The sequence below is a fragment of the Aphelocoma coerulescens genome, chromosome 8, assembly GCF_041296385.1.
Source record: "Aphelocoma coerulescens isolate FSJ_1873_10779 chromosome 8, UR_Acoe_1.0, whole genome shotgun sequence".
Classification (NCBI taxonomy): domain Eukaryota; kingdom Metazoa; phylum Chordata; class Aves; order Passeriformes; family Corvidae; genus Aphelocoma; species Aphelocoma coerulescens.
In genome coordinates, this window is record NC_091022.1 from 5534954 (window position 1) to 5562184 (window position 27231).

Genomic DNA, 27231 nt, shown 5'->3' on the forward strand with positions numbered 1-27231 from the left:
GTGTGTGTGTGTGTGCATAGAGCGGATGCGGATGTGTGCCCATCTGTGTGTGTGTGCATGGGCACATCTGTGCCGGGGCGTGTGCCCCTCTCCCTGCCGCGGGGATGGATGTGTGCCCCTGGCGTGTGCACATGAGTGTACACGCACACAAGCGCGTGTACGACCCCGCGGGGGGCACGCCCCGGGCCGTGCTGACGAGGGGCGGCCCCGGCCCCGCTCCCGCAGCCGCGGCGCCGCCCCCGCTCCCTTCCGCCCCCACTCCATCCCTCCGCCCTCCTCCCTCCCGCAGCCGCACCGAGCAACAGACCGCGGCGGGGCCGGGCAAGGCCGCATCATGACCGAGACCACCAAGACCCACGTTATCCTGCTGGCCTGCGGCAGCTTCAACCCCATCACCAAGGGGCACATCCAGATGTTCGGTCAGTGCCCGCGGCGGCGGGGCGGGCCGGGAGGGGGAGGAGGTGCCTGGAGGCTGCACCCCGGGGTGGGAATGGGGGCGCTAGGGGGAGGTGGTCGGGGCGCGTTTTGGGGCGCATCTCCGCTCCCGGGGACCGCGGTGGGGCCGGGCGCTGTCCGCGGCTGGTGGTGCTGAAGGCGCCGCGGGCGGGGACCGCCCGGGCCTCCCGAACCTGTCATCCATCCCTGGCAGCTGTCCCCAGACCCTTGGGGCTGTTCCCCTCGGATGGCCGCGTTCCCTGCTCTGCACTCACCTTTTCACTGTCCCTCCCCCGCAGCCCCCGGCGTCGGTCCTGGCGCTGTTTGTCCGCTGCTACTCGCCCTCGGGTCTGCGAGTCTGCAGCCGCTGCAGCACTCCATTTCCTCTGACCAAGGAGGAGATAGAGCCAAGCAGCCACAGCCAGCTACAAAAGTCAACAAAAATGCAGGCACTTAATGGAGACACTGGAGTACCCAACCATTAGATTGATACTAGGTCGAAGGAACGGCAAATGTTCATGTGAGATAATGGAAATTACCGAGCATCCCTTTGATGATACAGATGATGGGGATGCTAGAATTACTGCTACAGCCTGCTTAGGCAAGACAAGAGGGAGGGAAGGAGGAAGAAAAGGAGGGAGGGAGGGAGAGAGGGCAGTCTCCATCAAAGGCAGTCTGACATGCCATAAATACTGATGGTTTGGTTAAAGCTCAAAATCCCTATGCAAACAGCAGCTCACTGGGCTGGGGAGGAGTCCTGTGAGAGTGAAGTGTCCACTGCAGACCACTGAAAAAATGGGAGTACAAAGATCAGCTCCTCTAATATCTCTTCTTGGAGTGCAGAGACAAGATTCATCCTCTATGTCTGATAGGAGATTTAAGTCTTGGAAGCAGATACAGAAGGTCTTGTGCTACCAGTGGAGAAGCATTCCTGGGGTTTCTAAAAGCTGTATATAAGTTTCTAAGTATATAAACTATATAAAAAATAACTGAAATCAGCTTGGGGTATTTCTGCATCAGACCTTGTTTTTCTAGAACATAATGAGTTGGGCATCAGGTTAGAAAATGATGGTTTTCTAGATGCAAAGGATCACATTGTTACTCCATTTCATAAGTGCCAGCAAAATGTAGTCCTGGGCACCAATATGCTTGAAATTTAAAAAAAAATCCTGTTCCCTAAGCAAAAAGAAATTGCCAACAAGGATCAAGAGGAACTATTTAAAAACAAAACCAATATTAAATCAAATTACAGGGATTAGGTTGATGGAAACAACCACTGATGAAAAAGATTTCTGTAATCCACATTTAGTCTTATTTTGATTAAGTAATACTAAAGATATCTCTGTGGCCCTTATTCAGTGGACTAACAACAAGTGACAAAATGTATTTTAGAAAATAAGGATCAGTGACATTTTAGTATGCACTGTGTGTTCTTATAGGCTCGCAATGAGATTTTCTTTTTGCTCAGTACTGTTCAATATCTTTATCAAAGAGGTGAAAGAAAATATATAATCCCTGACAGTAAAAAGTGGCCATGACCCCAAAGTGGACAGAATAGCAATTCCTGCTGGTAATGAGTCAGTTGTGCTGCCTGATTCAGGTTGTCTGATAAAAAGGGCTTGTTCAACAGTGAAGTCAAAGGCAAAGTCATATGTCCAATGAGGAAGAACGCACGTCAAATATAAACAATAGGCAAATGTCTTCTGCCAAACAGCGGCAGTGTCAAGGACTGAGGGGGTATTGTGCACAACCTGCTGAATGCAAACTCTGTGTGGTGCTGTAAATAAAGCAGCAAATGTGATCCTTGTAGATATGAGCAGTGGAATATCAAGCAAAAGAAGAAAGGTTGCCTCCTTTTCATGTACAGCATTAGCAAAACCCTTCTTTGTGGAACAGTGACAAGAATTACATTAGTTTCGGAAGCCAGGCTTTGTGGCGAGAGACTAGGGAGGCTCAGTCTATATGCATCCTTAAAGATGTTAAGGAGTGACTTGATCTGCTTGGGGGACGAATATGTGATATGTGATGAAAGTGGGCAACTTTATTCAGCAGAATAAGGACTGGTGAGATGCCAAGAGTGGATCCCACACCACTTCAAACTACAAATACGTTGTGTGGATTCAAGTAAAGGTAATCAAGTAAGAGGAGAAAGTGGCTGGTTACCTGATGGATTCTCTGTCACATGAAGGCAGTAAATGAACACTCAGACATCTTTCAGGAAGACAGGTTTTAGCTCAGAAAGGGTGGCTTGATGTGGAAATTTTCTATGCATGCATCCCTGTAGAGCTCCTGGAATACAATACTTGAGATAGGGACATTGAGATACTGATAGTGACAAATGAGACTTCCATGAGGAAAGGACACAGAATTTAGCTTCTAAATCCCTGATCATTTTTGTTTGAGGAACACTTCTCCCCAAGTCTGAAAGTATAATCCTGTGAATGCATAGGAATCTCAACCAAAATCTGTGTTACTCTTCTAGCTCTGCGCTATAGAGTCCAACCAAAATAGTGCTCTACCCTGTAAAGGATGCATTTCAAACAGCTGAATTCATGCAAAAATATTGTCTTCATCATTCAGACAAATATTTGTGCTTTGAGAACCTAATAGCAGGATTTTTTGCTTAACACAGAGAGACACAATTTATCTCTTTAACAAATGGCACTAATTAAGCCAAAAGGAAATACAATATTTGCATGAATATGTCACTGTAGACACACCACTGTATGTCAACCCTCATTTTTCCCAGTGTGGATTTTACCATGTTTTATTCAGACCAAAAGCCAACCTTTTCCCATAGGATTTTTGCCTGAATAGGAGATTAGTTAATTATGTGGAAGTCTCTTCTAGTGGGGGAAAGATTCCCATTGGATTATACTTTCCATCAGTCATATGGATTTAAGACTCAACATTATCCTTGGGATTCCAGAAAGCTGGGATTCTTCTTACAACCCCAAATCTGCAACTGCATCCCACCGCTGAACCTTGTAAGGAGCTGAACTTCCTGCAACAGAGCTCCCTGCTTCATCTGCCAGTTAAAATCCTGGATCACTGGGGCGCCCCAAGTGAGGCTGAATTGTGTCTGTGTATCCAAATTTAATGTCATACATATAAATTAATACTTTGCCCAAGATATATAACATTTAACAAAAAAGTAGGTGAGACACAGCAATGTACACCCATCCCAACCAAGGGGTTGAGACAAACACCCACATAGTCCTGAAAACACTCAGAGTTATTTGTAATATCAGCTGCACTTTGAGAGGTGTTCTGAGTCACAAATTTAAGTTGTATTTTCTAGCTTTATGTGGCTATGAAAAAAAGTTTGGGATGGTACTGTGGAGGGGAGGAAAGACAGAAGAATAGAGAGGGCAGAGGTTGTTTCTAAAGTTTGACACAAACACTGATGGCCTTTAACCCAAAATGAAACTCCATTTATATCCTAAGGAGGTATGGAGGACAAAAGCAGAGCCCATGCAAAAAGTCTTAATAATTGAATAAAGATAAGACTCAGAACAAAGTCCTGCATCAAAGCCACATGAAATCCCCACCGCTGTTCAACGCAGAGAGCCCACTTGCTCACCTTGGCCAACACACACCAAACTCCAACCAGCCCACTTTCATTTCCCACTGCCACTAAGAGGAGCACTGAGCATGGGCCACTGCTTAACCCTCCTGCCCTGCAGCCAGCTCAGGAGGGGAACCTCTGAAACATCCCCGCACTCGCTTTGGATGTCAGTGGAAAGTGCTGGGACACACTGAGCAGCATGGACACCCAGCAGTGGGATCTGCTGCTTAAAGTGCATCTATTCCATCTTGGCCTCCTCACAGTTTTCCTCCTCCTTCCTTCCCATGCAAGCGATGCCACCCAAAGGACAAGAGTCAAGGCACCAATGTCAAAAGCAAAACCTAATCCATGCAGCTTTGCTAACATGCCAAAGCCCATGCTGGCACTCTACCAGACAATGAGCTTTTGCTTGCTTTGACTATTAAATCACTTCCCCGTGTGGCCCCAGATCAGGGAGCCCTAATACAACTGTGTCCAGAGCTTGCAAACCAAAAGGCAGCTCTGTAGAGCAAGGTAGAAAGCAATTTTTTTCAATCAAAAAAATATAGTTCGTTTTGAAGATGGTCTTGGATAAAATACTGGGATTAAAGGCATCACCAGACAGGTCAGAAGCTCCAGGTTCTCTGTCATGGTGTTTCAGAGTTGGAGACGGAGCCAACAAATATCTGGATTTGAAAGGAAGGTGCTGAGATTTGCTTCTTTGTAGGTTCTGCAGAGGAAATGGGTTGTACTGTCCTGTGGATATGTGAGAATTAGAGGATTGTTCTGATGATTTCTTCAAACTGAAATGAGGGTTTTGGTAGGGTAAAATGGTATCTGGTTGATTAATGTGCTGTATTTTGATACTGATTTTTTTTCTCTATTTTCTTTTATTAATTTTTCTTCAATTGTAGAAGAAAAGACCCCTCTGGAATTGCCCACATCCCCCATTTTGGCACTTTAGACACTTTTTTTCCTGCCTTTTTAAGGTTCTGATTTTCTCCACAATCCATTCTTTTCATGTGCAAACTTCTATCTTCAATCACAAAGCCTTGCTCATCAGCCACAGTTTTATTTCTGCCCAGCTTTAAAAACAGCTTCATCTCCAGGGTTGGATGACCCCTCAATTCCCGTTTCCACCTCTGCTTATCAGCCTGCAAGTAGCAGAGCTTCATTGGGGCCTTCCTGCTCTTGCAGAAGAAGATTTCAGCCTTCCTTCCCCCCTTCTGGATGCACAGTGCCCAAAAGGTCCAGCAATGTGGAGTCTGGGGTCCATGGGGATGTTCAGAGTGGGGCTCAGAGGCAGCAGGTTGGGTAACCCGCCCCACCCCCCCCAATCCCCAAACACAGGACTTTATCTGACTCAGTCACAGGTACTTGGCTCTTTTTACAGCTACTTTTTGGGTACTATGAAGCACTTGATGGCAAATAGATGGTTCTAATCAAATCTATATCATCCACCTGTATCCAGACTGCCTCCTCTCCTGCACATGGATTTATGGGGTGATGGTTTGCTCCAGGTCCACTTCTACTTTCTTTGGGAGGAAGAGATTTGTGAGATGTCGTTCAGATGTGACCCTCTCATAGGGAGTTCGGGTACTTCAGATCTTTTAAACCTCTTTGGCCATGGAGTTTCCCCACCTACTTCATTTCAAACAGTGTCCGGGACCTGGACTTACACAGAAAAACAGTGCTCCTGTTTTTCCTGACAGCCTGAATCCTGAAAATCAGCAAATGCCCACTATTCTTCCCTTTTTGTCTAATTAAATTTTCCTTAGACCCTATGTGCATTTGTTATTGAAAAGAGTTAATATCCCAACCAACAGCTGGGTAAAAACCATTTCTGGTGGAAAACATTCCTGCTATCAAACATAAAACTCTCTTGCTTAGTTCTTAAGAAAACTTGAGCAATTAAAAATCTCAGCAGGCTGCTCTTTGATTATCCACTGCAGTCCTTGTAGAGGAGCAGCACTGAGGGCTACTGCATCCCATAGCAAGGGATTTGAGATGAAAGGATGGAGTTTTCTAAGTAAAGAGTGACGAAGAGGCAGGAGCTGAGGCTTTTGTTAATGACATGTTGTTCTTATATCCTGAATTTCAAGAATCACTTTTTCTTATTTGATTGACATGACAAAACTGTGGAACAGTTTAGTGAGAGTGTCACTGCCTGGGACAGAGCTGGGAGAAATGCCTGAGTGGAATGACAGCTCACCCTTTCCACTTTGCTTGAATGGGAATACATTGGCAAATGTCCAGAAGCAAAATTCCTTCCCTCTCCATCTAACAAAAGCTCGTCAGGAGCTTGAGAGAGACTTTGCTCTGCTGTCTGCAACATGAGTAAGAAGTGCGGGCCCCTGCGAGGCTGCCTCCTGGTTCCATTTAATCCCCGGCTGAAATCTGAATGCGTAATTAGCTGGAGGGATCGATCGATGGAGTAGGAGGTCTAATGGGGCTCTGGGAGGACATGACGGACAGGGAGAGGGTGACTGAGCTCCGGCTTGGCTCCGCACGGCATTGGAGCTCAGCAGCACCGGCAGAGTGCAGCGGGAACGACTTCACCGGGGCAGAGACAGGACAGATCTCACTTAAAGTACCCGGGGTGGTGTATCGGACACGGGGAGCTGCGGCATCCCTACTCACCCCTCTGTAACACAGCGGAGGAGCTTCCACTGATATCCAAGCCGCTAAAATCACAGCAAACAGCCGAAACCTTTCTTCGGTGCGAGGGGTCTAGGATGGCAAGTTGTGCCTAGCGCCAAGTGCCCCTGTCTCAGCGTGGCAGCGACAGCAACTCCCGCCAGCCCAGCCCTGTGCCGCGGTGGTTGAGTGACCGACACAACTCCACGCCCCGCACTTGCCCGAAACACACTGAAACTGCAGATTCTTGGCTGCTGTGCTGGGAGGACAAAGCAGCATCGGCAGGACTGCAGCACCCATAGCTCTTCTGGGGGCCATTATATATCAGTAGATGTCACATTCCCATCACTGCACCCCATACAGACTCGTTTTTCACAGCCTTTTTCATTAGCTTCCTGCTAATGCTTCTCAAGCATCTCCTCTTCATGACCCAAAGTGAGAAGTTTTCCTGAGCACGAGATTAAACTCCATCAATAACTTCTCAGGGATTCTTTTAAAACATTTATTAGCTCTTAAATATTTAGCAGTATTTATTATGGTCTCTGAGACATCACATTGTCTTAATGATAATGCCACCTCCCAAAATGTGCCACATACCTTCTTTTACTTCTACTGACTATAAAAAAACCTGGCAGTGAGAAATCCAGTCCTACAACCTCATTCTAGAAGGAAACAGGGACTTTGCTTCTATTTAAAAACCATTTGCACTCACTGTGATGCTCTCACCTCCTGCACTGTCTTCTCTGATGGTTTTTAACACCAAACTTTGCAATGCCAAGGGTATCAATTAACTGCATGCTAAACACCAGCAGGGGCAGCCCACATCTCTCATGTGACCTTGGGCAGCTCATTTAACTGCTTGACTGGTGCAATGGGGAGAGCCATATCCTTTCCCTGCCAGGCTGCTGTGGGTCAGGTACCACAGTGATGGGGGCCAGAGGTAGGAGTAAGTCAGGACTGTGCTGATCTTTGTGCATCTGAGTGGCAACTGGCCCAAAATGGGCATCCTCACCTCTGCACACTTGGGCTTCCAAAATCCCTTCTGGCAGCAAGTCTGGGGCGCTGCAAGAGGTCCTCTGAGCCAAGGAAGTCCAGCTGTGTTGAATGTTTAGCACAAGTAACTCCAATCTTAACCCTAACCCTAACCTGAACCTCCACCTGGGACTCGGGAGCCCAAAGCAGCTATCTTTCTCTAAAGACTGAAAAATCAGCCTAAGATAGAGACAAAGCCAGGGCACCTCTGGATTTTGACATGAGCATGCCCTCTCTGGTATTTATAACCCCTCAATCCAAGCACTTCCATGATGCCACCAGTGCCCAGCCAAGCAGGGCTAGATTTTCAGGATGCCCTGTGTGGAGAAAGTCAGTAGTACCCATCACAACCCTGAAATAAACCAGGGCCAAGGCACAAGCTCTCATTGCACTGAAACACCATTTTGCTGGAAAAGGCAACCTGGGTCAGAAACTTTTCAGCATCACCTTCAGTAAGCTTGAGCCACTGGATGTATCTTGGTCATACCAGCAGAAATTTGCTAAATCAATATTTGGGTACAGAAAAGCCTAGATTCTTCAGAAATATGCATTTTCAAAAGCCACTGTAGGGCTTGCCCCAGGAGAAGATTAATTGAGATAAGTCTGTTTCAAGGCTGGAATAGGAAGCACAGGCAGACGTGCTCCCCTTGGGATGGGTGGAGAACCCATCTCTGAGCCAGGCAAGGAAGAACTTGCTCAGTCCCTGCCCCACAAAGGTTTCTATTTTCACTGAAAATCCATCAGCCCCTAATTGAGCTTAAGCCTTCCCTGAGGAGATGATGTTTCTCTGTGTTTCATTGGCAAGGAAAGCAGAAAATCCAGTCTTCCCAACACAAGCTGGTTTGGAGATGCTTAAACACTTAACTTTGCTTCTGGCACCTTTGCCTTGTGCAAAGATATTGTTGATGTTTCTTTTTGGGGAAAATGGGGGAATGGGTCTGCAAAGAGACAGGGTTTCTCTGATATACAGCTGCAGTAATGGGAATGTGACATCCCTCTGGTGTCACCTTGAGTCTGAAATCCTACCGTAGCTCTGTTGTCCCACGCCCTCACCAGCCTCCCCTCAGCCTTTCTGTGTCTCTATAGGTGAGATGTTTTCTGCCTGCACAGTCCTGGTTCAGCCAACACAGATCCCAGACAAGGTCAGCATCTTCACATGCTTTGCCCTGGATCAGACACACAGGGGTCAGCCCCATGTGGAGGCAGCCCAAGACCAGCGAAGAGCTGCTGGGCAAAGGCTCCTCATCTCTGCTCCATGGGGAACTGAGAACCATAAATCCTCTGCTCCTGGTAGGGTTGTGATCCTGCCACATGTCAGCCCAAAGGAGCAGCACGACACATGCCAGGACATAAAAAGCACTGCCTTTGATGCACTACAACAGCTTGGAAATGAAAACAAACAGAATGCTTCCACAGGAAAATTAGGGCACTGGAAAACAAGTGTGGAAATCTGCTGGGGTTTTATTTCCCCTTCATTTTTTTTTAAAGGCACTGAGTGACACCAATTTCCCTGACTGAGATGGGGACTAGGACCTCTCCAGGGATGTACCTGCCCTATTTTGGATGAAAGTGATATATAAAACCATGGCAGAATAATGAAAATACTGCCTTTTGCTGCTACCCTTTTGCTGTGTGACTCTATCCATGGGCCCAGGATAACAAAAATCACTTCAAAGTGGAGCAGTTGGGACTATCTGGAATACCCTCCCATTTGCTTGCCAAACAGTTTTCTCTCTTGATATTTAGACTCTCATTGAAGTTGGTATACAACCACAAAATGCCAGCTCTGGGCCAGATTCGCACCATAAATTGATGTTGCTTTCTGTGGGTGGCATGTTACATCACATCACCTTACACCAGCTGGATAGCCATTAGCCTCAAAAATCCCAGAGGAGAGACAGATTTCAGCCAAAGTAGCTCTTACTGCTTTCTCCCAGCCAGCCACAGTGATGTTAACTCCCCTAGTTTGTGCTTACATAAATGATGGCATTCAGAGGGGCATTTTACACTGACCACTGGCAAATCCACATTTTGACACGTTTCTTCCTAAAAACAAGGAAAATACTACACCGGAAGAGGAAAACTCTCTCCCCTCAACCACGCTACACCATATACAGCTCTTGCTGATTTGTGGGGTAGTAGCTGATGCACCAGACAGAGAAAGGTACATGACTTTTCACTTTCCACTTCAATATCACACATACAGAAAATCTTCTTAACTAGAGATGCTTAATCCTTCTCTTAGGGCTTCTAAGCAAGCTGTTTCAGTGCTGCCCTGCAGAATAGAGTTCAAAAAACCTACTTTAGGTGAAGCCCTCTTCATCCATTTTTAGAATCACAGAATTATTTGGAAGAGACCTTAAAGATCATCTTGTTACAACACCCTGCCATGGACAGCGACACTGTTCCCTAGACCAGGTTGCTCCAAGCCCCATCCAACAATCTGCTAAGAGTTGCTTTTACTTTGTTAGATGCTTTCCCTTACTTCATTAGCCCCAAGACCTCTAAGATACCCAGGTAGCAGCCCTGGGTGTTGAACACCTCATGGAGGTATTTAACATGTCCACCCACTCAGCTGTGCACCCCTCAGGCGAGATCCAGCATGGTTTTGAGAATGTTCCTGCTCTCCCTGCGATACCAGAGTGGAGATCTCCAAGCAATAAGTTATATTGCTTCTCTGTAGAAGTAGAGAGAGTGGCAGCACTGTGCTGATCACCTGTCTGACAGAAAAGTAGGTCCAGTCCCTGCCTGGAGGAGCTGGTGACACTTCAACTCAAGAAGCAGCTCCCTGTACTTCTCCTCATGTTGCTCACCTGATGGGCACTGCCTGCTCCCTTCTGCTCCATTGCAGCAGGATTAGCAGCTACAGGAAGGAAAAGCATCTTGGCCAGGCTCTTCCTCAAATGCTCCTTCTCAAGCTCTAGGACCTGAGAACTCTTCTTCCTGGGCTCCTGTGTAACTTCTCAGACACACTGACCCTTGCAATACTTCACTTCTAATAAAAGAGGGAAAAATAGGATATCTTCACTTTCAATTTTGATGATATCAAATAGGCTGTCCCTCTACAGCTTCATAGAAGAAACCCAGATTCCCTGGGACCAGCCAGGTCCCCTGCCCAGGCCCATCTAGCTGGGGCTCCAGGAAATGCTCTGCTATTTCTAGGTCAGCTTACTGTGACTCAGTCTCCTACTTTTATTATTTTAGTTAGTTAGTTAGTTTGTTTGTTTTCTGCTTGAAGCCAGGAGTGGTCAGGAGATGGTGATAGAAGGAGTCACATTAGTCATCACTTGTGTGGCTCTGAGTTGGACACTGGTGGGGACCTGGGTGGGCTGGGACGGTCAGGTGCTCCAGCATCACCTCTCGGGGCCTTTCACTGCCTCCGCTTCCACCACAGATCTTGAGGCATTTGGTGAGAGTGCTTTTTTTGTGCTTATGAAAAGCTGATAAAACAAATGTGCATCAACACCTGAAGCCCTTCCCAAAGTTGTTATTTCTGCAGTGCCTGGGTACAGCTATGGGCTAATGGAGTGGGGGAAAGTGTAACAGAGCAATTAACTCAGAGATGAAAATCATTAAGCATTAGGGGGCTTAATGGGATTTTTCTACCAACTACAAGTCTCCTGGGAATCTGACAGAGATTGTCTAAGAGGCACTGAGCATGAGGCAGGACAGGCTATTTGGGTCAGTGGGACACTGGGATCTCTGAGCCAGGCTTGCCGTGGTCAACCCCATTGTGAAGAATCACTCTCCTGCTTCTTCCCTTGAAGAGCAGCCAGGGCTTGCTCTAGTAGAAATGTCTCTTCTGGGAGCCCAGGGAAGGGAGATGTCAATAGTTTCCCCAGCTCTAACCAAGATCTGACTGTGGATGAAGACACTGGTTGGGACAAAGAACAAGGCTCTGGGGAAGGCAGGAGAGCTGGGCTCTGGGAGAAGGACACCTCTGATGAATACATCCCTGATTTAGCATTCAGAGGGCTTATATATATATATATATATATATATATATGTATATATGTATACACACACACCCCATTCAGTTAGACTGAGAGTAACTGCTGGCTCCTTGCCCACATTGAGCTCTGGAAGCACCATTTAGATCCTGCAAGTGCTGCTAGCTTGAGAATAAAACTAAGTGTGCTGGTGTATCTGGGTCACTCTCTCCTGCAGGAGAAAGGATTTTAGACAGTGGGAAAGTGCCTCCCTTGCCCGTGGCACCTCATGGCCATGTCCCACCTCCTGTCCAAGGATGTCAGAGGCCAAATTGCTCAAAATAAAAATGAGACACTTGGTAAATGGTTTTGCCTTCTCCATCACCTGTGGCTGCACACCTGCTTGTACCAACTCTCAGGGAACTGCAATGAAGGCTGTTGCAAAGCTTTCTTGCCTACCTGCTACCTTGTGTGTGTTTTCAGAGAGCTGGCACAGTGTGAGCAAGCTGCAGCTTCAATCCCCTGTGGGGAGAAGGGCATAAATCAGAGCTGGCCTGCGGCTTTACTCTGAAAAAAAAAAGAACAAACAGAAAAAAGGAAGTCTTAGGGGTGCAGATGAACCAGGTACAAAGGCAAAGCAAATACAATTTGAAATTACACCTTGAAAAGTTGAACATGAGGAATACTTGAATTCATTAACGTCAATTTAGATGATGGAGCAGCACCAGGGGAGCCAAAACATTGCGAATAAATATACTCAGTGAGAACCTCCAAAAAGAAACATCTCTTAAATAAAGACTGATTTCCTATTGGGGAAGTGGGATGCTATTTTTTCATTCAAACGGGACAAAACCATCACTTTTTTGTTTTGTAGCCTTGGAGCATATCCTCTGATTGGTCTTTCCCTACCATCATCTCTCAGGAAAGCAGCAGAGATGAAAATACTTGAAGTGCATTTGCAGAGCAGACGAGCAAAGCTAGGCTGGGAAAGTGGGAAAGTGTCACCAGTGCTCGGGATGGGTCCAAGTGTCACCCCTGTCCCTTCCCTCCCCAACACAGCAAGGCTAAGGTCATCTAGCAGCTTCCAGGCACGGAGCCATGGCTGAAAGCTTCCCATCCCACAAGCAGGCTGCTGGGGGGCTAATGCATATCTTGGCAGGGCCATCACCCTGAGGTTATTTATGTCAACAATGTTTAAAAGCCATTGAGGCTGCCTGGAGCATTACAGATGATTTACACCAGAAAAGGAATGAGCTCTTCTTACAAGCTGACATCCTTGCATTGGTGTGGCAGGATATAAAGTGCTCGTAGAAAATGAAAATACTGGAGGGGATTTTCTGGGGTCTGGCACAATCTGTGGATATCACAGGCATTCAACAGGCAAGAAATGGGCTGGGAAAGGGCTGGGAAGCCATGACAGAAGGCTTAGCTCAAGGACAACAAATGGGCCAGAAACCCAGCTAATTGTCAGAGAAGTGGAATTAAGATGCCAAAGACTTAGGACTTTTCAGACCAAAATCTACTTTTGCCCAGAAAAAATCTTTGCACAAGCAGGGAGGGAAGGTTGGGAGCTGCAGACAACTGACTAAAAGGAATACGGCTGGGGATAGGAATACAAAACTACTGCAGTGTCTTTGGCGTTAGCCATGTCTGCAAGGAGACCATTGTCTTGGTTTGAAAGACAGGTGTCTGCTAAGGAAGGCAGGAGCCCCCCTTGGAATGGCAGATGCAACCCCCCTTCCCTCCAAGTTAATATAATTTTGAAATCAAGGGGCTTTTAGGCAAAGATGTGGGAAATAGGAAAAACAGTTCTTTACTATTATATATCTATATGTGTATAACAAGTCAAACAAACAACAGTAACTATGGCAGTAACAGCAAACAATCACAAACCCAGTCCCAGCCTTCTCGGCTGTCGGGCCCTTTCCCCTCGGGTGCAGTTCCGCTCGCAGCCGGCAGGGGCGCTGGCGGCTCCCGGTGAGCAGGGCAGGTGCGATGGTTCCCCCGCGGCTGCAGGGGGCGCTCCGGAGCGAGCTCGGGGAGCACGCAGCACCGGTGGCCTGGGATCCCAGGAAGGGATGGAACAAAAAAGCTTCACAATCCCCTGGGCAGCTGATCCTAGCGTCTGGCCGGACCCTTGGGAACAGCAGGCTGGAACAGCAGGCTGGAACAGCAGGGACAAGCACAAATCCTGGGCTGCAGAAGTGATATATCCAAACGGGGAACCCCCCAGAGGTCTGGGTGGGCAGGGCGAGCAGGACTACAACATAGTGAAGGCTCGAAGCAACGGCAAGGCAGGGCGGCCACAGCCCGGCTCCTAGCGGGGCAGGGAAGGTGGGCTTTGGGATCCTGGGGCTTCTCCAGCAGAAGGAAAAGCGGCCAAAGAAAGCAGCCTCCCTCTCTGTCCAAACGCTGAGACCCTGAGACTGACTGCCCACACATACAGGTGAAACAAAAAACTAGCCAGCTCTTTTGTTTTTCTGAAGTACCCAGCCATTTGTTCCCCTCGCAACATGTATGGGGGAAACAGAAAAAGAAACAAACCAGGAGAGCTCCTAAAGCATACTGTGTTACTGCGGGGATTACTGTAACACGCATATATCAAGCCAGGAGTCCTGTGGAAAGGAAGTATATATGAACAGATTCTTGGTAGATGTTTCAGGGATGTTTATTTCTCCAGCCACATGGCCGGAGCTCTGCTCAGGAACTTGTCCTGTCACGGGACCCGAGGGTCCTTCCCACACAGGGGGAACACAAACCAGCCAATCGGAAATGAGGCTGACCAGGGGCAGGGAAACCCTGTGTCTCCCCCCCAGGGCCCCTCTCCCAGGGCTCCATGGCAGGGGGGAAGACCAACACCCTCCTGAGTCTTTAAATGTCCAAACAGATTCTGTGGAACATCTTAGGGCTGACAGAAGGGAGACAGAACTCTCTGGGCATGCTTTGGGGGGAAACTGAGGCAGGAGAGGGTTTAATTTCTTCCCTCCCCCTTTTCATCCCCCCCTCGGCATCGGAGAGGAATTGTAGGGAAATGGAATCGTATAGGGAAGCCATGGGGTGAAAAACAGATTAGGAATAAACTGGGGATGAGGTAAACTTTGGAAAGGGTTCATATTGGGTATAGGGTAAAAGGGGAAAGTAGGCTGTGGGTAGGGAAATTGCTGGGATGGATATTGTTTATAATTTTGTGCATAACGGCTGCCTTTGACGGGAATACCTCCAGGCCCAGTAACATTCGCTGCTTGTAAACCCTTCTTTCCTTGCACTATATCAAATTGTACAACTTCGTCATCTCCTACACTTTGCAGGTAATTTTTAGGGTTATTTCTTTTAATGGCAGTTCTATGGATGAATAAATCTTTCCCTGTATCATCTCGTGTTATAAATCCATAGTTGTTTTCTACATTGTACACACAGTTCCTGTGATTTTCATTGCTTCTCCTATCACGTGCTTGCATGTTTGTCGTGGCTGCTGGTCCCGCGTGGCCACCACCTCGCCGACTCCGATGTCTCAGCTGGGCCCCCGCGTTGCGGCTGCTCCTTGCCCTCCAAGCGGCGCTGCTCTGGCGCGTGTCTGGGCTCTGTGCAGCCCTGCATTGCCATCGCCGCTGGCTCCATGCCCTGTGAGTGGTTCCGCTCCGCAAACTCCACGCTGCTTTGAGAGCGGCCTCGTTTCAGCTCGGCGCTGCGCGGCTTCTCGTGTCGCTGTGGAAACCACCGCTTCCCTTTCCACAGGGCTCTCGGAGAAAGTCGCTCAGAGCGGGCTTCCATGCCGATGCCCGGTTCCTGGCTCCTCGTGGCCCACGACACCCGCGGTGCCTGCGGCATTGCTCCCTCACTCGTGGTCGCGTGGCCAGGGACCCCGAGACACGGATGGGGTCCGCGATAAGGCGCGCGCTCCCGAGGGGGCCGGGCGCATCCAGCACAGGCACCTCCACCAGCATGGCGGCCGCGCGGTCTCAGCTACGGAATAAGTATGATCTTCTGCTTTAGGGGTAATGGGACCATACAAATGCTCTTCAAGAGCTTTCCTGATTATAAGGTATGCATGGAAGGCTTCTCTTTGATCCCTTACCTTATCCCAGATCTCGTCCCAGAAGCACCCCTCACAAGATCCAGGAGGTTCAATATCAAAAAGTAAGTCTCGAGAAATATAGGAGAACCTTTTGAAAAGCCAGATAAAAAAATGTTCTAGATCTCCCGGTTGCATTACTTTTTTATTTTGTTGTTCAAGGATTCCTTTTACTTCTAGATACATTTTTTCCTGTGGCTCAGAGAGCCCCATTTCCCACGATTCTTCCATAGTCCAGAGAGAATATCCAAACCAAGATGAGAAGAGAGAGGTCTAGAGTGGCTTTTTACTCACGAATTTCCTCAGGGATCGGTGTCTTGCCCGCATTCCTCCACCAGTTGTTACTGCGGGGATTACTGTAACACACATATATTAAACCAGGAGTCCCGTGGAAAGGAAATATATATATGGACAGATTCTTGGTAGATGTTTCAGGGATGTTTATTTCTCCAGCCACATGGCCGGAGCTCTGCTCAGGAACTTGTCCTGTCACGGGACCCGAGGGTCCTTCCCACACAGGGGAACACAAACCAGCCAATCGGAAATGAGGCTGACCAGGGGCAGGGAAACCCTGTGTCTCCCCCCCAGGGCCCCTCTCCCAGGGCTCCATGGCAGGGGGGAAGATCCCAACAATACTGTGCTTTTTTGCATGTGCTCTCACAGGATTTTGAGGGCAGGGAAAGATAATTTTGGTGGATCCAATTCAGGCAATCAAATTTTACTCCCTGCACCGATCAAATTATTTAAGCCCAATTTTCCCTCTCTGGAGGCTGGTGTGTCCAGGGCACAAGAGCTGGGAAGGCAGCCAGAGTGAGGATTTCAGGTGAGTCTGAGGAAGAGGCTATATTGAGGCTGGTAAATTTCCTACAGGCTGTCACAGAGGCCTGAGGCTGCTCAATGCCCTTGAGGAGGAAAAAAGGTCCATGGCAATTATATTTCCTTAATTGACTTTTAACTGACACAGTAACTGAACAATATTCCCAAGCAGAAATTTCAAAATTTGGAGGAAATTTCAAAATTTTGCCCAAGTGACTTAGAATCCTGGAATGGTTTGGGTTGAAAGGGACCTTAAAGCTCATCCCCATAGGCAGGGACACCTTCCACTGGCTGAGGTTGCTTCAAGTCCCATCCAACCTGGCCTTGGACACTTCCAGGGATGTGGCAGCCACTGCCATAGTGGGAGCACCCGCCCTTCCTGAAGGACCTCTCCCCATCCTCCAGGGCAACGCCAGCCACTGAGTTCAGTGTCTGAAGGATATGATGCACAGTGACATCTTGGGATGGTTGATGTATCCCAAAATCACCACCTCGGTTTCAGAAATGCTCCTTTCATTTGCAAATCCAAAATACTTTATAGACCTTCCACTTGAAGAAAAAATGCTCTTTCTAATGGCTCATTGTGCCAGTTTGGGCAAATTTGGAAATATATCCTCTGAGAGAAGGCAGGTTACAACCATCCCTCTCCCACCAGGTTCGGGAAAAAATAAATTTTCCTCGAAGGAAAGTGAAAGAGATGAAAGCTGTTTATTTAACAAAGACACAGGAAAAGGATAATGATGCTATATAATAAAACCTCTCACTTTGCTGAGAGAAAACCTGGGAAAATTTCAGAGTCCTTCCATAGATCTCTCTCCCCCTTCTTGAAGCTGGGTCATGGTGGTGGGCCCACCTCCAGGGCCAAGGCCTCAGTGGAAAGTCCTCCCAATGTATTCTGATGTTGAAACCATCCAGCAGAGAAGAAGGGAAAAATTGGAGTCCCAGGAAAACAAAGTTCAACTCTCCGGCGGAAAAGGAGCTGAAAAACTGGCTGAAAGCTGGCTGAAAAAACCAAGCCGGGTGCTTCCTCCCACTCCTGCCACTGCTGTTGGAAGCAAGAGGAGTCTGTGTATATCTGTGTGTCCTTGAAACACTGCTTTGAAAGTTCTCTCAGTTTTTTTCCTCTCCCCCCTCTCAGGCTCAGTTTAAAGGCACAGAGAAGGCAAAAAATTAATTTCTGGGCATAGAACAGTGATATGGGATATAACATCATAAAGTCACCCCAAGACACTCATCAATCTTATCTCCCTTTTTGCTTTTAGCTTCCCTCTCTTCTTTTCCCTTGCTACTACCTCAATAGATGGGGTAGATATGTAAGAGACCAGGTGAGTTTGGCAATTTGTTGCCAGCATTTTTATCCTCAAATGCCACCTTTAGGAAACTGAAACTGGACATCTCTTAGCATAGTGGGACACGGGCAGCACATGATATTGACAGAGGCAGGGAGGGGTGTAACAGCTGTGCAGCTGCAGAGGGACTGGCTGGGCCATGGCTGGTGGGTGCCATGGTGTTGCAGGGCTCAGTGGGTCCTGCTAAATCTCCCTGCACCCTTTTCCTTGTCGTCTCTCTCCAGAGCGAGCCCGGGATTACCTGCACAAGACTGGACGCTTCATTGTCATTGGCGGCATCGTCTCGCCCGTGCACGACTCCTATGGGAAAACGGTGGGTTGTCCCTACTTCCTCTTACTGCCTCCTGTGTGAGATGGTATCTCTGAAGTCAGGGGTGAGCTCTGGGCAGCGCTGCCTGACCTGTGGTCCCTTCATGGCCCTCCTCTGCCCAGGGCAGCTCCTGACCTTGGGAAAGTCTCAGAGAGGAAGGAGAGGATGAAACCTCTCGGTCTTTAGATTAAAACTGCAGATAAAATGAGCCAAAGTACTAGACAGCAAAAAGAAACATTCCCACCCAAAACAGCAGTGGTAGGTTGGTGGGGTTTTTTTTGTTTGAATTATTTCAAAGCCAATTTTTTTTGGTGTGTGGGGACTGAAATGATGCAAACAAGTGACCTTTAGAAGCACTTGTCAAATTAGGAGTGGGCAGCTCACTTGTCTCCTGAAAGCTGGAGGAATATCATCAAGAAACCACACCCTCGGGTTGGCCTTGTTACAGGACAGGGCTGGGTGTGGTAGTGCTGAGCAAATCTCAGCACCCAAGCACGTAGCCACGGTTGAGCCCAGCAGGGACTCCTCCCCTCCAGCAAACAGGATCTTAAATAAACCTCTGTGCAGGAAGGAATCCTTCTGGCCGGTCTCACATGAGTGAGCCTAATGTTCTGCCCCAGAAAGGTTTGCAAGCCCAGGCTGGCCAGAGCACAAGGCTTTGTAACTGTTCTTCCTTCACCCTCTCATGCAGGGGCTAGTCTCGAGCCGGCACCGCTTGACCATGTGCCAGCTGGCCGTGCAGTCCTCCGACTGGATCAGGTGGGTGGCAGAGTGGGCACCTGACATGGCACCAGCAGCCCCTGCTCCTTCCCTGCACCGTGGGGGTAAAGTCCTGCATGCAAAGTGGAGATGCCACCAACTGGTAGAGCTCCAGGATGAACTTTCTCTCTCCCAGCCCAAGCTTAATTAAAAATCAGAGACCTTCCCCTCCCAGTCCAGCAGAGAACAGACAAGGAGGGTTACACCACCCTTCAAGGGAGCCCTCAGGATTCAGGGAGTCATTCAAGCCCCTCACTGAGCCTGCAGTGTCTGGGTTAGACCCAAAGTCATTCAGGTCACCCAGCCTTGTGCTGTGGCACCTTCCCTTTCCACACATGTAGCACCAGCCTGCAGACTTTCACCTTCCCAGCACTGCCATGTGGCATCTGGTGGCTGAAGTGACACCAGAAGTATCTTGGGCTGCCCTCAGAAGGAGAGTTATGACACACATAGTCACATCCAAGCCAAACAAAAGCTGGTTAGTTGGGTACCAAGCATGGAAAGATGCCCCGGCACACATTCAGGTCACCAGAGCTCTTAGGGATCACTGCGTGGGAGGGCTGGAGGAAGGATATGGTCCATGGCAGGGCTGAGGAAGCAATGATGGCTGCTCATGGCCAGCCCAGTGGGGAGGAGGTGGCACGGGCAGGAGGTCCAGGCAGTGGCCATGAGTGATGCTATTGTTTTGTTGGGCTCCCCACAGGGTTGACCCCTGGGAGTGCTACCAGGACACCTGGCAGACCACCTGCAGTGTGCTGGAGCACCACCGCGACCTGATGAAGGTGAGGCAGCCCCTACACCATGGGTGCACAAGGGTGAGGGCATGGGGAGAGTGCAGGGGTGGGGGTGCTCTTCCACCAGCTCATGGGCATCAACAACCAAAATACACCAGAGATTAACAGAGAGAAGACTTTCAGGAACACAGTGAGATCCTGACCTAGAAGGGGTGAGACCTTGTCACAGCTGCTTTGAGGTCTGGGCCCTGATGGTGGAAGGAAATGGAGCCCTCCAGCTGGAGCCAGCAGCCGTCTTGGACCCAGGAGCACCAGGAGGGCAGCAGGGCTTAAGGCAGAGTCAAAGCAGGAGTGGGCATAAACCACATCATTAGTTTCACCCTGCTTGCTCCTCCCTGAGGGGAGGCAGGGGTGGATGGGCCTCCTCGCTTACCAGGTGAGCCAGATTTACTGTATGAACCTGACGGAGAGATTTGACAGGAAAATTCAGCACCTGGGAAGTCCCCAGGTAGCACAGCACCAAGAGGAAAAGTTCCAGGCAGGCCTGAAAGCCAAGGAGGAAGGTGACTGCCCTTGGGTGACCAAGGGAACAGGGGTAGCAGAGCAGTTGGTATACTCGGATATAGGAAGAAAACCAAAGATAGGAAACGGATGAAAGAGCATTGTACAAACTCACAAGCAGCCCAGACAGGAGGCACAGGAGAAGCGTTACCCAGCCCTTGCATCCAGGGACCGTGATGTTGAAGCCAAGGAGTTGCAAGGAGATGCCTTCCTTCTCCTGCAGGTGGAGGAGAAGAGGACATGTTTGCTCCTTGCTAGCCCACACAAAAAATTGATACCTTAAACACAAGTCATTATCCACAGGGTCCTGACTGCCCCAGGCCCATTTGGTGAGGTCAGATGGGACTGGGGACCCTAAAGTGAGCTTGGATGTACCTATCACAAAAGATGACCTTCAACCAGGGGTGCAGAGGCTTGTTACAGGGTCAGAAAAGTTTTGGGAGGATGCTGGGTGTTCCAACTACATCCTTCCCTGATTGCAGAGAGTGACTGGCTGCATCCTCTCCAATGTCAACACACCCTCCATCACTCCTGTGATCGGCCAGCCCCAGAATGAGTCCTCACAGAACATCTACCAGAACAACAACATCTCCAGCAAGCCCACCGCGGGTAGGTGTCAGCGGCGTGGAGAAGAGAGGGATGACTACTTACCCCGCACCTCCCAGCCAGGGCTGCCAAATATTAGAACTGTGCTCCATCACCTTATTTTTGGATGGGCGTCTCACCAGTCTTGGTGCACCAAGTCCAAGGTGGGGCAGGGGTGTGATGCAGGAGTCAGCATCCAGCACAGCAAGGGCAGAAGCCAAGAACAGCTTAAAATGGCTGTGAAATCTGCCTGGACTTCTGCTGGATATTGCCTAGGCAGTGGGACCAGCAAAAGGAAAGACTACCTAGTACCCACAGGGTGCATGCAAGGGATGAACTGGCAGGAGAGATGATGTAGTGGGATCCCCTATGAGACAGTGGGATGTGGATCATAAAGGTATTAGCTGAGAAGAGGGAACATGACTTAAATCCCATTAAAATGGGCATCTTACTATTTTCTTCATGATTTTAGCTGTCTAGCTGGTCCCTTCAAGGCACAGTGGAGCACTCTCAGGAGCTAAGACCATGAGAGGAGGTGTTGGGAGATACTGGGAGTAGTTCCACACCCAGGCACAGGAGCATTTTGCAGAACCAGGGCGGCTGAGGCGCTTGGACAGGTTAATTGCACAGCCTCTCTCCCATTAATTTTCCTTCTTCCCCTTTAGCAAAGATCTTGGGGAAGGTGGGAGAAAGCCTGAGCCGGATTTGCTGTGTTCGCCCACCCATGGAGCGCTTCACCTTTGTGGGTATGTAGAGGAAAGGTCCAGCACCACCTCTAGAGATGCAGCTCCCAGCCTTCCTCCCAACCCCTCTTCGAGGCTGGGCACCAGCACCTCTCTTTTGCTTCCCTTTCTTAGATGAAAATGCCAACTTGGGGACAGTGATGAGATATGAGGAGATCGGTAAGTACACAGCCCCTCTCCACATTGCTCCCACTCCTCTGGGCCAGCACTGCATGCCTTGGGAGCATCTGCATGACAGCTCTGGCAGATACAGGATCATTTCACCCTGGTGCCAGCTACTGGGGCTCAGGGATGCAACAGAAACAGCTCTTAATTGGGCTGAGCCTGGTTCTGTTGACAGACAGCAGCCTGAAATAAGAGAGTGTGCAGTGGGGACACAGCTCCCAGAACTGGCACAAACCTGCCATGGCATCCTGTCCTGAGAGTCCCCTCAAGTGCCATCAAACTTGGGTTCCCATGGTGGTGTCACCCCATCCCCACATTGCCTGCAGCCTTGCAGAGCCTCACACAGCAGCAGGAGAGATTTTGGCTGCCTGACCAGTCATGGTGCCTCTTGCTCCAAAGACTTTTAGGGGTTTTAGCATCACCCAGACATCACACAGAGCTCTGCATGGGGACCTTGCTGGTGGTTTTGAGACCCATTTCAAGCACAGCCTGGCACTACAGCCATCCTAGCACTAGCACCACACAGAGCCCAAAGACTTTGGCCACCTGGGAATGCCAAACAGGGAGGCATCTTCCCATGTAGCCTCTTCCCACCCCTGGGTGTGGGGTTTATGGCTTTTCTCTGGCAGTTGTGCAAATAAATTAATCTTTATGGGCCTGTCAGAGCAGAAAACTCCTTCCCGCAGCACCATTTTCTTGCTGAGCTGCAAAGCCAACCCTCAAAGTGGGGGGACTGGTGCCTGTTCGGCCCCATGTGCTCCCACCTCTGAGCTTCTCTCCTCTCTTTTCCAGAGCTTCGCATCTTGCTGCTCTGTGGCAGCGACCTGCTGGAGTCCTTCTGCATCCCTGGCCTCTGGAACGAGGCGGATGTGAGTCACCACTGCTCGGCACTTCTCCATGCTCCTCCTCCTTCCCACAGCTGGTGCTTGTGGGAGCCACTAGGTCCCTTGGGATGACAGGAGCTGTGACCACCATCTCCACTGCCTCCTCCATCCCAACCCCGACTGTCATCTCCCCTACACATTTCCGCAGGGCTTCCATGGTCCCAAGTCCTATTCCCACTCACAGTTCATGCAGAGGATGTCACCTGGGGTGGCAGGATAAGCCCATCCCAAGGCATTTCCAAAGGCTGTGCTCCTACTCCTTGTCCCTTGGAAGGAGCCAGCATCAAGTAGATGCCAATCTACTTGATGCTGAGTGAGGCGTGCAGGTAGGAAATAAGGTATTTACAGGAGTGGTCCAGATGGTAGGAATTAAACACATTTAGAGTCAAATCAACAGCTTTCACTGTTGGTCCTTGCTGGAAGAAGCCATATTTTCATGGGAGAACACCAGCCCTGGAGACAGGCTGGGCTACCAACCCACTAGCTGCTCCTGGCAGTCAGAGCCATGCTGGCTATGGGGGCTCCCCTGTCTCCTCACTGAAATTGGTCAGTCAGCACAAACCTCCCTCCTTGAACTTCTCAACCTTCAAAAATCAGTTACCACATCTTCAGTCCTAAGTTTTTAAAGCATTTAGGCAGCAGGCATCTCCTTTGACGGGCTGGAAGCCCTGCAGCCCAGCACAAAGGATGCAGAAATGACATCAAAGCACAGGCAGAAAAGGCATTCCGCAGCAGCACCTCCTCATAGGCTCCTGCTGCCTGAATTTGCTGACTCAAAGCTCTTTTGGATGAGCCTGATTTGTCTCACCTGAGAAGGATGTGAGCAATATGAGCTGTCCCCAGCAGTGGCATATTTGGCCAAACAATCTTGGAAGAACAATCCTCCCAGACCTCTGTCAGGACCAATACATCCATCCTGCTCATGAACCCCTCTAGTGAGGCAGAGGTCACATTCACCTCAGGCAACCTCTTCTGCTGTTACCTCCTTCTACCACAAGTTCTCCTCAAAGCCTGACCTCAACATATTCTAATAGGATTTAACCCTGTGCCTTTTATTTCATCTACTGCCAACCATTTGCCCAGATAATTCCATGTTTCTGCCAAAGGCTGTTGACATAGCCTCAAAATCACTCTCCATCTCCCTCCAGACCATGGTCCAGCATTCAAAGGGCAGAGTGGGGTTGGCAGACAGTGGCAGGTTTTGTCACTACGGTGGCTATAAAGCTCTCCACACTTTGTGTTGCTCCCAGATGGAGGTGATCGTTGGGGAGTTTGGGATCGTGGTGGTGCCCCGGGATGGAGCAGACCCCGAGCGAATCATGAACCACTCCTCCATACTCCGCAAGTACAAAGTGAGTGAATGGGTGCACGTGTGGCCAGGGAAGGCTGTGAGAAGATCCACAGTCTCTCTTCACCCATGGGGACACTTCTGTCATGAGACACAAAGTATCTCAGGGTTAGGTGCTCTCAGCTGCTGGGTAGGATGACCAATGGGTCACCATGCAGGAGGGTGGAGAGGCCAGCAGGGCAGATATCTGCTTTCAAGCCATCCCTTCACTCCTGTTTTCCTCTTTCCCCGCAGAACAACATCCTGGTGGTGAAGGACGACTCAAACCACCCCATGTCGGTTGTCAGCTCCACTAAAAGCAGGTGGGTGAAGCAGGGCTACTCGAACTACAGAGCAGGGAGCAGGGTGTCCCCAGCCAGCCCCTCCAGTTGCAGGAGCATCTGACCAACACAAGTGGGCTCTGACACCTTTCTCTCTCCCCATGCCCCCAGACTGGCCCTGCAGCATGGGGATGGACATGTCGTGGATTACCTCTGCCAGCCTGTCATTGACTACATCCTCAAGAGCCAGCTGTACATCAATGCCTCTGGCTAAGTGCCTGAGGTCTTGCACCAAGACAGTCCTCATGTCACGCCTGCCTACAGCTCTCCATCACCTTTTTCTCTCTCAGTCCATGTCTCCATCTCTCTCCCTATCCCATGGCCTCCTGTCCGTGTCTGCCTCTCATCCCAGGCACCAATGCTCTGTTGTCCAGGGAACGGTTTGGTCTCTTTTTCTGTGGTACTGCCCTGCCCTGCATGCATGGGGAGAGAGGAGGGGTTGGTCAGGAAGTGACATGCTCCGTGTGCTCCCAGCATGTCCCTGGGAAATGGTCCCCCGCAGTCCATCCTTTCAGCATGCTCAGAGCAGGGGCTGCCTCTTCTTCATCTTACTCAACTTAGGCTCAATAAATCTGGTTGGGCTTTTTTTATTATTAAGTAGCTTTAGTGTGAGGCCTTTGGGCCTCTCAACATAGTGACCAGCCAAACCCTGGTTGGTAGTGGGCAGTTGTAACCCAACCAGCTCGGTGTCCCACAGCAGGGGAACCGCCTCAGGCCGGCCATGAGACAACCCAGCTAACAAAATCCTCCTCCAGCCCCTGAAAAGTCATGGAGAGGGCATTTCTAAAGGGGAACGGAGGCCTTGGCGAGCACTGCTACCAAAGCATTTTGGGGAGAATGTCATGTCTCACCTTCCCTTGGCTGCAAGAACTCAAACTACTCCCTAGGCATGTGAAGCTGGGGTGATGTTCTACTCTTACTCAGTGTCAGAGGGGGCATCCCACAGCACCTAGAAAGGGATCTGCCATTTATGGGGCCAAGAAATGAGGTAGAAAGAAGCAGGTGGTGAGCCAAAGCCTCTGGTGAGAATTTGCCCCAAACCTGGCTGTGTCCATCCCCATCCTCTAGCCTCCAGATCTCCATTTCTGCTCAGTCCGTCTTCTGTTGCCACTCCTACTCTCCTCCTGTCCTTGAAGAGTTCATTAAATGCATGATAACCTTCCCTTCCCAAACCAGCTTTGGCTACTTTGCACATCCCTTGAGACAAGCCAGGCTCCTGCTCCTGCCTGTGATATGCTCCCCAATGCCAGGGATGGACCCTAGTGGAGATGCTCACAGTAAAAGCAGGACAGGTAACATGGTGCAGTTACTGTTGTGGAGAGGAGGGTTGCTGGAGCAGGGCCTTGTCCTGCTGATCATCCCTAGGGCACAAGGACCCTGAACAGCTCCTGAGGAAGGTCACAGCCATGAGGAAGGTTTAGCCCTCACTTTCTCCTCTCCCTTTGCTCCCTGGAGACTTGTATCACTTTGGGTAGAGTCCTGCAGCCTGTGGTTGAGAGTTTTCCAGGGTGTTTCAAGGAAAGATACGATTTTTTTTTTTTTTTTGTCCCTTAAAAGTCCACAAAGGGTCACAAGTAGCTCTCAGGCAAGCTCCAAAGGTGGGACTTTGTGCTAAATTTGGTGACCTGCTGGGTGCTGCTGGCATCCTGGGAACAGCAAGCAGCTTTGGACAAACAAGGAAATCCACAGCCACAGGGTCCTTGCAGCAGACAGGATTTTAGGAGCAGTAGCTGACTACTTCTCAGGAGGGAACAGCCCTTCTCAGAAGGACAGAAGTGATGTGACTCACCCAAAGGCCGGAAGAGGTCTTTCCTTGTCAGGGATTTCTCTCTGCATGGAGAGATTTGTTTGGGAACTCTTCTAAATTTGGCAGCTGAATCCCTCAGTGCCAGCTCTGGTATCTCCAGGTGGTTGCGTACGTATCCCATAGGATGAGGAGATACAGAGATGCCAAAGCAGAGAGGGTGGCAGGTGTGTGGGGGACTCTGCTTCAGGGAGGCCTTCAGCCAGTCTGAGCTGGTCACCTCCACCACCCCACCGAGCTCCCTTAGTGGCGACACCTCATCCTGAGACACCCAGTGTATGTCAGCCACTCACTGGACTCCTCTCCACCTGCTGTTCTCACACATTCTGTTTGTCAGCCTCCTCTCCCTCTCCACTCCAACACACAAGTTATCCCAGACAGCAGCCTCTCCTCCTTGCCAGATGTCCCATGTTTCTTAGCTCCAAGCCGAAGAAGCAGCAATAGTGGCAAGCAGACCCCAAAACACACAAAGGGACTGAACCTCCTAGGGAGCGACACCTCTGAAGGGGGAGCAAAAACAGTGGGTTTTCCCTGAGGAAAGACACAGAAAATTCAACAAAGGAAAGGGAAGGGAGGAAGGGAGGGAGGGAAGGAGGAAGGGAGGAAGAAAGGATCACATCTGAGAGCCCTCTCTGATCCTCCCTCCCTCCACTACATGGGAGAGGACATGGGGATGCCATGGCCTACCGATCCACGTGGTTGGGATGGCGTGGCTTAGTTGTGGGGATGATGATTTTTTTCTGTCCTACTGCTCTTACCTTCATGTATCTGCTCAGTAAAACTCACAGGACGGGGGGAGGCACAGGGGATTTTTAACAGGGCCTTCAGCTCTGGGACTGGTTTGGAAAAATGTCTTTGGGTGGGCATGGGAAGAAAATAATCATCTGTGACCGCTGGGGAGGTGAGGATTGGGGTTTCTGGGGTGCAGGGGAGGTGTGGGAAGAAGCTTGTGGGTTTTGGCCTTTGAACCTCCCCTTTTAAACAGTGCAATTTGCTGAAAGTGAAATGAACTTCAAACATCTTTTGGGGAAAGAAAATAAATAAAGTGGGGAGGGAAAGGGGTTGAAGTTGCCATGCCACCAATTTCACCTTTGTCAAAAGTTTTGGAGCCTTTTTTTCTTTTTTTCCTGTTGCTATATGAAAAAATGGTCATTGACAAAAAAATACTTTATCAGCAAAATGTTTAAATTATGTAATAAAC

At 49.4% G+C, this 27231-nt stretch overlaps 1 protein-coding gene across 1 annotated transcript; it reads left to right on the plus strand.

Moving 5' to 3' along the window:
- Positions 1-324: 324 nt before the first annotated feature.
- NMNAT2 (nicotinamide nucleotide adenylyltransferase 2) lies at positions 325-27196 on the plus strand. Its single transcript, XM_069022716.1, has 11 exons — positions 325-419; positions 18042-18130; positions 18819-18886; positions 19590-19668; positions 20664-20790; positions 21432-21512; positions 21624-21668; positions 22467-22543; positions 23809-23910; positions 24141-24208; positions 24338-27196. The coding sequence occupies exons 1-11, from the start codon at positions 335-337 to the stop codon at positions 24438-24440; spliced, it is 924 nt and encodes a 307-aa protein (XP_068878817.1). The 5' UTR covers positions 325-334; the 3' UTR covers positions 24441-27196.
- Positions 27197-27231: the final 35 nt, after the last annotated feature.

Coding starts and splice junctions, on each gene's coding strand:
- NMNAT2 (XM_069022716.1), top strand. CDS start 335: ATGACCGAGACCACCAAGACCCACGTTATCCTGCTGGCCTGCGGCAGC. Junction 19,669..20,663: donor ACCACCGCGACCTGATGAAG/GTGAGGCAGCCC, acceptor CCCTGATTGCAG/AGAGTGACTGGCTGCATCCT. Junction 23,911..24,140: donor CCATACTCCGCAAGTACAAA/GTGAGTGAATGG, acceptor CTTTCCCCGCAG/AACAACATCCTGGTGGTGAA.